The sequence below is a fragment of the Atractosteus spatula genome, chromosome 12, assembly GCF_055471065.1.
Source record: "Atractosteus spatula isolate fAtrSpa1 chromosome 12, fAtrSpa1.hap1, whole genome shotgun sequence".
NCBI classification, from domain to species: domain Eukaryota; kingdom Metazoa; phylum Chordata; class Actinopteri; order Semionotiformes; family Lepisosteidae; genus Atractosteus; species Atractosteus spatula.
In genome coordinates this window covers 12,972,820-12,984,940 of record NC_142717.1, presented here as the reverse complement: position 1 = coordinate 12,984,940, position 12,121 = coordinate 12,972,820, and the positions used below count along the sequence as shown (strand labels likewise).

The window sequence follows — 12,121 nt, the reverse complement described above, 5'->3', positions numbered from 1 at the left end:
CAATTGTAATCTCTGAAGGCTGAATCTAAAAATGACAATTTCAGAAAAACGAACTATAAAATTGCAAAGGGTAAGAAACAATAGAAGGAAAATAATGCTCTACAGACTGTATAAAAGAGACCAAAATTCAAAAATAGATCAAAATACATCCAACTACAGACACAAATTAAAACAGATATCAAAATTGTGGACAGAGAGACAGGAAAGAAAAGCAGAGGCTAAAAATAATGCCACTTTTAATAACAAATCTTTTTTTCAAAACTGTCAAGAAATGTAAATGTGAAGTACTTTGCTAGATAATATAGGATTAATAATAGAAGATAAAAAGGAATAGCAAATGTGCTAAAAGTATACTTCATACCAGCTTTTACAAAAGAATATGTCAAGTGAATGCTCCAGGATACAGAAGGAGCTCCATCAATATTGAGTAATTTTAGTAGAACTGGCAGTGAGGTATTACAGAGACTAGGACAACTTAAAACAAACAAAAAAAAATCAGGACTTTAAAAGTACTTTCTGAGTTATACTTAAGGAAATAAGGGATGCTATTACCTTATATCAGGGTATTTGAAATATTGTGAAATATTCTCACTCATTAGCAAATTGTATTTGGACCAATTCATAGAATGGGGGACAGACAAGTAACACAGAAACAAGAAACTATAGGAAAGATAGAACTAAACTTAGAAGAATATTTTTAAAATGGCATTTTAAGGGACTGGCAACATAGATTTTGAAACGTAAGGTCGTAACTACCTTCCTAGAATTCTTTGAACATGCAACAAGAAAATCTGATTCTTCTAAAGAGCATAGCTAATAGTAAGGGGACATCTCATACTCTGCTTTTCTATAAAACCTCCACACTATTGCATACCTGTAATAGCATAATATAGTTCTATCAATCATCTTAAAAGTCTAAATTGTTTGTGTCTTAAAGCATAACTATTGCTATATTATTGTTTCAATTTGCAATACATTTGAGTACCAAAAATGTATAATAATTTAGCCAACCTTCTGTTGTAATTCTTATAGGACTAAAGTATCTAGTACTACCGTGATGAGTGATATTATGAAATATTACTGCTGGAAGACTAGGACACTTGTGTCCTACTGCCTGCTGTCCTTCCCTGGAGGCCACTGACTTAACAGAAGCAAAGGACAGCGGAGCTAAAGAGAGAGAAACAAAACACTTTCAATCAAATTTTTTAAGAATCTGGACAATCGACACTCTTAATCAAAAAGGAGTGTGTAGATTACCTGGTCTGGGTTTGGTTATTGGCAGAGTAAAGTCTCCACATCTAAAAAGTACAAGTGTTGAAATAATCAATAGAAAAATCTTACATGAAAAGAAAACAGCCTTTTGAATGCATAACAGTTTCACAACAAAGTTTGTGATTTCATCCACTTTCTACAGAACTATTATATTAGACCTCTAATTGCAAATTTAATACCGCTCTGGATTTTATTGAACATGGTAGTAGATTAGAGATTTACTGGTGAGTACCACTTAAAAACACTTTTTAAATAAAGAGCTATAAACAAAATATATTGCCGCAACACCCAAGCATGATGTAATCAGATGCCAGATGAGTTTATCAAAGATATTGGTGCAGGTTATAAAGAAAAATAGTTACCATGCAAATATAAAAGAAAATTTTCATATTGGAAGATATTAATACTTTCTTGTTGCATGTGAACTTTACATGAAAAGGGGTGCACAGAATTTAGATTTTGGTGAGATTTGGGTAATTTACATTTTCTTGATCAGAAAAGCCAGCTTTAATTATTTATGCTATCCATATCTCTACAAAGGGGGCGTCTCTTCACAGTGTACTGTGTATATAATCACACTCACACTCCAGATTGTCCCCAAAAGTAATGTTAGCTCTATCATTTAAGTATTAATTCACACCTGGACATTTTCAGGTCACCACTATATCTGTAACACATAACAGTAATGGTAAAGGAATGTTACCAATAAATTGCCACAGTTTAAAAAAATACATTTTAAAATACCAAGAAAATCACACATATATACTATAAATAAAGGTATATTAATATACAGGGCCTTGCAAAAGTATTCAGCCCCTTCCTGTGATACCCCATTTGGTGAAATTACAAAATCCCACAAACACATTTTTTAGACCTAATATTTTGCTCAACCCCTGAACTGCAAACTTATAAGGGTGCGGTAAGTTACAATTAGTATTAGCAAAAATTAAAGAGGAACAATGAAATATGTTGGTTATATAAGTATTTTGACTGCAATTACAGCCATATTTTTTTTGGGTAAGTCTCAAGCAAGTTTAAGCTCTATCAAGCAGAAGGATTACTTATAGACAGCAGTTTTCAAGTCTATCCACAGACTCTCAATAAGATTAATGTCAGGACTTTGAGTGGGCCACTCAAGGACCTTATTCTAGAGCCACTCCAGTATAGCTTTGGTATTGTCCTGCCAAAAGGTGAATTAATTTTAACCCCAGTTTTAAGTCTTTAGCAGACTGAAGCAGGTTTTCCTGTAAGATTTTCGTGTACTTTACTACAATATTTCATCAGTCTTTACAAGCTTCTAAGTCCCTGCTGATGATAAGCAGCCCCATAAACTGCTGCCACCACCATACTGCTGACTGTACTGATGCTTGATAGTACAGGTAATGTTTACTGTTGAGTAATGTGCCTGATGTTTGCACTCTATTGTATTTAGACAAACATGTTACAAGTTTGGCCTCACACTGGCATCTCTAAATAGTTTCCTGGTTGACTGTTAGGTTTAGAGGAACAGCCTGTTCTAGGCAGTTTCTGGTTAATATGACACACCTTCCACTTCTTGTCTTTACATTATTCCAGAGTTATAGCTCCCTAATCTTCACACGAATCTTTAAAAATTTAGTACCCGACTGAAGGACCTTACTGAGATACTGTAGATGTATTTATTCTGAAATCATATGAACCACAATTATTGCACACAGAGAGAGGCCACTCAACTAATTGTGTGCATCGCTAAGGTAATTTTCTGAAGGTAATATACAGTATACAGTAAGTACAAGTATTCTTTTTGCTGTATTAAACAAAGGTAAAAGGAAAATAGAAAACTCATAGACAGAAACTAATTTGTGCATGTGAACAAAACTCACCCTGTATGGTATCTCTCAGTCCCTGAAGTGCTAATACTTCGCTTTATTAATTCTGTAAGCAAACAAAAGCAATTATACAATGCACGCAGGGCAAATGTGTTTAAAAACAAAAATGCTAATTCCCAAGCTCCAAAAATATCTATTTTAGTTCAGACAGGAATGAGACAGTAGATAATGGATAAAATCGTGCTTCTATTTTAATATAAGATTGTATCTTGTATAAAGTATGGTCAGTGGCAGACTTGTTTAAAGAAAAGACCATCTAGTACATTTTCTTTGAACTAATAAGATTAAACATACATGACTTCTGAGATCCAAGGCTCTTTATATGCATCCAAGCTAGTTTTAGCCTATGAATTAATAATTGCACTGGTAGGAACAATTGTGAAAAACGTATAATGTATAACAGTTTTTTTTTCATATCAGCTAAGAACAGTTATATTACTCCTAAATTTAGCACAGGCTCTCAAGAGATCAAGAAACTTCGCCTAGCTTCACTGTTTCAGTATAGCAGGCTGTTCTTTAATTGCTGAAGAAATAATCCATTCTGAGATAGGCCAGAGAGTCTGAGCAGGTCAAAAATTTCTAAATGCACAAGACATACCAACCGGTTTATATCACTTAAGAAGTCTTGGCATGTAATTGGCTATGAATAAAAAATCACAAAAATGGACAAATATCTGGAGGATCTATCAAACTGTTTTTTACACTCCACAGTATTGCATGATTTTCTCCTTTAAATCAAATTCCTTCAAGGATTGCCAGCTATGAGAAATTCTGAATTTAAAGGTGCAATATACTGCTCAGAATTCTTATGCTTTTATCCTGAAAGCCAGGTTATCCTTTATTTCATTACAAAAGCATCACAAAAACACTACAATACACTACAAAATAGATAAAAACACATTCAAAAATGGGAAATTGCTATTTTGTACCAAAAAATAACTGTAGATTAATCTTTTGCACAATTCAGTATATCCAAGAGCTAAAGACCAAGACTCACATCCCACGTGACTGGATTTCGATTGGCTTTTAATATATTTTTTATTCCACTGAAAATGCTTTTGTCTAGGTTTCTCATTCGATCTTCAGTTAATTATACCTTTTGGTAAAAATGGTAAAAAAGATATCATGTGGATAATGATACAAAGACAAAGATGAGAAGACTCACAACCTTTTGTCTAGGAACCATGATCATAGTTCACCCCAGAATCCCAGCAATCTTAACTTTTATTACCTATATTTAAAACATAGGCGTCTTACCTCATTGCATTATATCTTAAATCACTGTATCATGACATGTTACTGGACGTTCTTATCTTCCCATCTCCATCCTTTTAGGGGTTTTATTCTCCTTAATTTAGCACAGTAAATCTATAATTTCTGATTGACTTATTTTAGCTTACATCATCTCACTCCATTTTAATGATGCAATACGTTTACTTAATACTTAAGCTGTGACTCCAGATATTTCTTTCCCTTCTATTAACCTCTGGAAATTAACCTATCTCTTGTGTTCTCTGTGCAACTTTCACATTTGCTTGGGCACTCTGGAAATTCCTATTACAAAGTGTGCAAAGCTAAGCTATTAACATAAAAATAGCATTGCTTTACAGAAACAGCAACAGTAAGTTCATAACTGTTACAAAAATACAACACTTGTAACGTTTAAAAATGTAAACCTTGAGTTATACCAAAAACTGATGCAAAACTTACATCAGCCCAGCACTCTCTTTACTGCTATTTCTGTCATACAAAAATACTGCATTGTTAAGTACTAGACAGCTCAAGAATAGAAGAGTAATAGCATTTATGAATGTGCTTTCCTTTTATTATTATTTCAATAACTCAATTACTTCCTTGAAAAATTCTAAATACATTAGATACAGCTTGTTTTTGTTCTTTCTTCCTGTTTCAGTGAAACTGCAATTTCCTTGATTTGTATTCTTTGCCCAGGGCTGGCACTGAACCTCTGTCTACCTTAAACCTCCCTTTAGCACAGCATTAAAGCAATCGAGCCAATCAGTCTGTGGCACTTACTCAAAGCTAAATCTTTACTAGGGCTTGAAGTGGAACTGTTAGAAGTATCAGATGTATCCGGGTCTTCTTCAGAACCAATATCTATAATAAGCACATTACATACAGTATTTAGAAAGAAATTAAATATACACATGTACATTCATAGACACACAAAGCATTAAAAAGGAATATACCATTCACATATATAATGAAATGTGCAGTAAACAGGTCTCTAATTATTGTTAAGATTAAAACTAGATCTAGAATTGTGGTTATACAGTAGTTTGTTAAATTAATTACAGGCTAAAGCTGAAATGATGCTAAGAGTAGGTTCAGAGCTGGGGCTCTGGTTAGGATCTACAGGTAGATTATGACTTGGGAGAAGGTTAGGGATTCAGTTGAGAATAGTGCTGGGTATAAAGTCAGATCAGGTTGAAAGATCAAGACCAAATTATCATGTATAACACATTTTGAGATTTTGAGAAGTAATACACATGTTAATTTACAGTACAATAATGAAATGTACCAGAGAAGCATGCAGGTTCTGAGTGATAAACATGTGTTATGTTTAGTGAATAAAAACAAATAGTACAGGCCATTCCCAACACTGTATATGTCAGGGTTAGGAAACAGAAACTCATGACATAGCAAAATGACTTACAGGATATAGGGGAAATTTTCCTTACAGTATACAGTATATAATAATGTAAAAAGTCAGGTTGAGGACCATAACTTAGAATAAGTGTGCGTTTCACTTTTTATTTTGCTAACTAAAAACAGAACATTGGGTCCCTTATAACTCCCGGTTACCTTCCTAAATATTGAACCTTATAGCAGGATGCCTTAAAAGGGGACATTTATATCCATAAGGAATGATACACTTCCAACATACAGCTCAGACAGCAGTACATACCTTTTATGTACCTATAACCCATAAAAAAAAACAATAATTAGAAATAGCATCACCCACTCCTTCCAAATTGTGGTCTTATCCAAACCAACAAAGTCATTTACTGCTTCAGGGTAGATTTCTTCCACACACTGTTCATGCATTTAAAATGAGCAATCACACCTGGATCCATTGATTGGATCAACAGTGTAGTGCATGGTGATAAGAACTCAACTTTAATGTTGTGGCACAATGATTCATAATCACAACACGTGCAACAGCACTGTCTACAAGAAAAATAATTTTTCATTTTAGATTTTGATCTTCACAATATTTTTTTCTTTTCTGGAATGACATAATCCAGAATCCACCTACATTGTTGGCTACTGGTGCCTTGAAAAACAACTTAAGTGTGGGGATTTCTTCATGCAAGTTCTTCAATTCATCAAGAAAGCAAGTGCGAAGTGACTTATATCTAGGCAACTTATAATGGGGGCTGCCTGTACTTAAAACAGTAGTGGAGGGATTCAAGTTATAATAAAATTCAAATTTTACCTTGCTTTTTATTGGTCAAAATGACTGTGACATGCATAGGGATTCAATTGCTTAATCACCTTAATATTATCAATCTATTAATGTTGTTTCATGTTGAAAACAGCAATTGTGTTGAGTAGGTCAACTGACATAAACCTCAGTCCACAGTCTGAGTTGAGCCTGAAACATGGGCCTTGTTGGTTCAAATTCAGTGCTGGTAGATTGCGTTCTAGGGCACAGCCAGGACGGGGGCTTTCCAGTGTCAAAGGTGGCTTGGCCTGTGTTCTATCAATCTGTGACATCCTGTCCTTACCAGGGTAGTCCCAGAGGCACAAAACATCCATAAGATGTGAAGTCCAAGGGGGTATTTCACAAAGCAGGCTAGCCAGATTGAATTAACTTGATAACTGACTTCAGGTTTGCTCCAGTTTCACTACAGAAAACTCTGGTTTCAGTTACCCATTTAAAGTCCGGTTAAACTTAAACAATCTAAGTAATTGTGCATCCACAGCACACTTTAGAAGGCAGGAGAGTAGAGCATTAAATCCTTCATCCACACAAGCAAAAGAACATGTGTCTTATTTCAGTCACCATGACTTATGGCTCCAAACACGCGTTATGATGTGTGATAACTTGTGATGATGGAAACCGTAGATTATGAACTTCTAAGTCTAGGTAACACACACATTTAAAAAGTTCTTTTGAAGGAAATGATTAACAGTTTTTGTTGTATCTTTTGTGTAATCACTGTTAATATGTTTTAGTTTGGAAATGATTTTATTTTACGCTGTGAATTAATAATCTTGCTTTGTGAAACACCTCTCAGAAGGTTTTAATATCTTTCTTTTTTCAGCCAAACTGAAAAGTGAAAAAAAAATCCAACTACAAACAGGTACAATCATAGCTGTTCCAATTCACTAATAAATGCTGAGTTTATTCCCACTATTGCTATTTACAGGTACTTTTTTAGGGGCAGTTCTGCTGCAAATACACCACTCTTTAACTGACCTAGCACAGAATTAATCTTTAGATATCAGTTTTATTTTGCTATATAAAAAGATGTAAACTGAACTGACAACACCTGATCTCAAAAGACTGCGTGTATGAGTCTCCAGTTCCATCAGGTTATAAAATGGGAGTCTTGTAATGAGATACATTAGGAAGGTTGGAGAAGATACTTTTTATTCTAAACTAGTACTGTATATACACCAGGGGTTAAATAGGTATTAAGCCTAACAAAAATTGCATATTCATTAGTTCTACAGTAGCAATATTCTACCAAAGCACTATAAATCTGGTACACCATGCATTTAAGACATAGCCATTTGGAATTTCAGCTATACCAAGATATTGATCTTATTTAAAAAGACTGCTGTGCAAGACAAAAGTGGCCCTGACATTTCCAGAGGTCACAAAAAATGACTCTTTATCAGGGTCCAGTGAATCCTTCTAAACAGGCTAAGCTAGGCATAGCACAGTTCAGAATGAACATAGTTTTCCAGAAATCAATAATGAAAAAAAAAGACTGGCTAAGCTCTGAGAATTAAAGAACCTCATCAGCGTTAGTTAATTTGGCCATTTCAAATGACAGTAAAAACACAAACTGGTAATGCCATGAACTTGTAAATACATTAAATAACAAGAAAGGCAATGAGAAAAGAATAAAGGCTTTCAGTGTTGTAAGATTTTTTAATTTCAACCAAATAAATATCTAAATAAATACTGTTGTGCATCTGGTTCGCACAACAATTGACCAACTCATTTGTTCAGCTTTATCAAATCTAACAGCAATTTACATTTGAAAGACATTCATTCGTTTGCCAATACAAAGGCTGCACATACCCTTTTCAGCACTCACTGAAACGGAATTTTCAAGTGGAAAATCACCATTGTTCGGTCTCTCCTCTCCATCTTTTCCTACGCTGGCTTGAAAGGCGCATGATGAAGTTTCAGCTGAGTCTGATGATTCACTCTTAACACTGGCAGATTCACTGCTAATTCTTGTGCTGCCAGATTTATCACACACGTCCTGATGTACAAAAAACAAAGATTTATCGAAATATATATTAAACAGGTATTTCCACAATGTCTTCACATTTTCTCCAAAAAGAGCAGCTATCTATCATCTTTAATCAAGTTACTCTAATAAAATGCCATGCAGATTTAGGGTGGAATTTTAAGAGCTTAGTGAGTGTTATTGAGAAATGCAGTTGAAGTGTCAAAGTGTTTTTTTCTAGTTCTAAGAGTTTAACTGACACAAGCAATCATTTTTATAATTCCCCTTCTGCCATAACTTTGTGTGTTGTCTCCACAAAGCAGATATTTCTGAGATTTGAAGTACTGGAGGTTAAAACCACACCCTACTGAGTTCTGATCTTTTCCACACTTTGACGAAGTTTTAGACACCCTCAAACAATCAGGCTTGTTCCTTCAAAAGAAATGTTAGATGTGTTTTTTATTACTTTTGCTCTCTAGTTAACCTTAAGTGAACAAATCTGTTAGCCAGACCACATTATAGTAGCAGCTATGTCTTGAAAGAAAAATTCTGAATATATTACAAAATATCTCACCTTTGGTAATGTTGGTGATAAGTGACAATAGCTCAGTACACTTCTATTTGCCTCCAAAAAGTACTTCTGTGTGCGTCTCCGTTCTCTGTCTAATTTTTTCTCCAAGGTAAGCTGAGAGGTGCAAAGACCATCCATATACTTCATCATGACATCCGACATCTTGGTGCTGACCTCCACAATGTCTGGCCTGAGCTCAGCATCTGGGGTTAAACACCTGGGGAATTATTTACAACACATTTATTTCTAAACATTTTCATATGTCACAACAGGACAAAAATCTTTTTTTTTTATTGAAAATTGTATCATATGGGCCAGGTCAGAAGGTTCTGAGCCTAACACAGACTGATATATGATATCTCCAGTCAAGAGCACCCTCAACCCAAGCCCAATGTCTCTTGATGTCAAGATATCACTTACAGTGTGGAAACCTATGAATGCACACAGAAATTAAGTTTAAAGAACAAAATCACTATTGTGTAAACCTAATAGTGACTGAAACATGGTATGACCTGTTCTGCAAATTGTAATGTTTCATCTCCTATATTTAAGATTCTTAATCACCAGTCAGAATCCAATCATTCAATTATACACAGTACAACAACAGCAAAGCAACTGACTATCGCTAATCTCAACACACTCGTTTTTCAATTAGGTATTCAGATGAACAGAAAAGTAGTCCAAACCTTCCAAAGTAGCATAGTTTGATTTTCGGTAAGACTAAGATCTAGTTTTCACTCATATTAGAGATGAACAATCATTAACGTCTTGATTTATTTATTGTCAGATAGACTTGTCTGTGTATTTCTATAGATACAAGCCTATGGCAGGTAAAAAAAAAAAACAACCAAGGGACCAGGCACTTCCTTGATTCAGAAATGGGCCTAGCCAACTGTGTATGCTCCCACGGTGTTCATTAACATACTATCTTTCTTCTTTATTTTCAAACGCCGAGATAACAGGAGGTTAGCAATTTAGCCACAAACTATTTCCATCGGTGAAGGAGTTTTGTATTCCTGTTAGCTTGTTATTTCTGTTTTTCTATTGTCTCTCAAAAAAAAATAATTTGAACAACATTCTTAAGCCATTGATGAAAAGAGGATGATACATCTTGAAGCACACAAGGTCAATGACAGCTATATTTAAACCACGAAACTAGTTTGTACTAAAAATCAAATCAGTGCAGCTGTATGCAAAGCCAGATGAAGTGAAGCCACACACAGTGGCCAAATTTACCATTTAATGATGTCTGTCACTTTTTCTGAAAAAACTCCCTCTGGAACTGGCTCATAAACAGCTTCAACTATCTACAAGAAACAAAATTGATTAGCGCATTTAGATTTATTGTGTAAATGTACTATGTTAAATTTTAACTTTAAATTTTTTATCTTACAGTTCATTTTATGATTCAGTGAACACAGGAACAATTGGTAACTCAGCATACTAAATACATTTGTTCTTTTTTTTTGCTTGATAGAATTCTTGCTTCAAACAATTCAAATATATTTGTATTCAAAAAATAAACCTTGCTCCATTTTTATTTTTTTGGGGATTAACAGACTGTAATAAAATTAAATATTTCTTAAAGACTGGAAATTAGAAGTTGAAAACCCTTATACAGTATCTGTGTACAAACACTAGAACTACAGAACTGAGCCCTGTAACCTAACATCACCCTGTAAGCCTGGTCTACTTCAGTGTACTGTAACTGAGATTAACACTTGCCTGGGTTCTATCATGTGTAAGGCTCTGTAGCCAAAAACATAGCATGGACCTATGCAAATAATTACTAATTCATGTAGAGGGAGAGGGAGAAGGGAAAAGGACACAGAGAAAAGCCAGGTGTAATCGGGGATCAGGAATCGTCGTCAAGTTTCAGGCACAGGTCAGAAAGCCGGAGGATCAAGATAACAGCGATGGTCAGGAGTTACTCGAAAAGTGAGGAACAGGAGCTCCACTGGTAAAAAAAAACAATACTGAACACTGAGATGACAGAACTGAGCCTTTAAGTATGCTGGTAGGCATAGGGTGCGGTGAAGGGTGAGAAGTGCGATTGGATGATTAGTTAATGTCTGATTATCTGTGGTCGTGAGAATTGAGCGGCATCTGCGGGAAAGTTTGGGTCTGGTCATGACATCATGATTCAGTTGGCCATGATATTCTCAATTTGCCACTCAGCAACAAACTCTGTGACTTGTCGTGAACTTGGGAACTTGCAATACTATAAGTTATTTAGCCTAATCACTTCTCCAAATGATGGCAATTCTGCCTCTAGCACAGCAGTTCCAGAAAAACAGGGATGTATTTTTTCATACTGTTACATCCTAAACACATGACAGAAGTAATCAGAGACTGTTGCACAAAGGAAAGGCTGACAGATTTTTATATATTCCATCCTCTTAGCCCTTTCCTCTCAGACCCAAAAGCCCGTTGACTGTGGGAATTTTAGTACAAAAAAACAATTCCAGATTGGAGTTAGTTTGGAATCGACCTGTTACGAAAATTCACAAAAACACATTCCTGTATATGATAAACTAGCCAGAGAGTTCACTTGTATATTTAAATCTTATTTTCATTTAACTCATGTTTGTTTCTTGTATACTGTACACATTCCCCTGACATTTTTATTGAATCTTCCATCACACAACTTTGTTTACAATGTGATGTACCGTACTGCAACATTTGACCCCACTTTACTTAGTCTCAATATCACATCATATCCTTTATTAGCTGTTTATCCATCACTTTTCAATAATACAAAAAAGGTGAAAATAGGTGAATGCTTTACTTTATTGCTTGACCAAATGATAGGTCTGCCATTTGCTGTTTTCCTGGTGTTCCATGCAACCTCCAACATACAGTATGACACATTGGAGAGAATCCTTCTTATTGCAGCATTTGCGCCTGTTAACCATACAGGTATGCTTTCTAAGCTGCGTGAAAAGTACTCGATATCGGGTGCAAACGCTGCAATAAGA

The 12,121-nt window shown here is 35.0% G+C and overlaps 1 protein-coding gene across 1 annotated transcript in view; it reads right to left on the bottom strand.

Annotated features, from left to right (window-relative positions):
• Positions 1–12,121, bottom strand: part of nek10 (NIMA-related kinase 10) — a 60,898-nt gene that overhangs the window by 17,629 nt on the left and 31,148 nt on the right. The window contains exons 24-31 of the mRNA XM_088929595.1: positions 10,380–10,450; positions 9,147–9,360; positions 8,419–8,605; positions 5,175–5,255; positions 3,135–3,186; positions 1,913–1,939; positions 1,258–1,298; positions 1,012–1,167 (exon numbers count right to left, since the gene is read on the bottom strand). Coding sequence (XP_088785721.1) covers positions 1,012–1,167; positions 1,258–1,298; positions 1,913–1,939; positions 3,135–3,186; positions 5,175–5,255; positions 8,419–8,605; positions 9,147–9,360; positions 10,380–10,450 — 829 coding nt within the window. The remainder of the gene's footprint in view (positions 1–1,011; positions 1,168–1,257; positions 1,299–1,912; positions 1,940–3,134; positions 3,187–5,174; positions 5,256–8,418; positions 8,606–9,146; positions 9,361–10,379; positions 10,451–12,121) is intronic.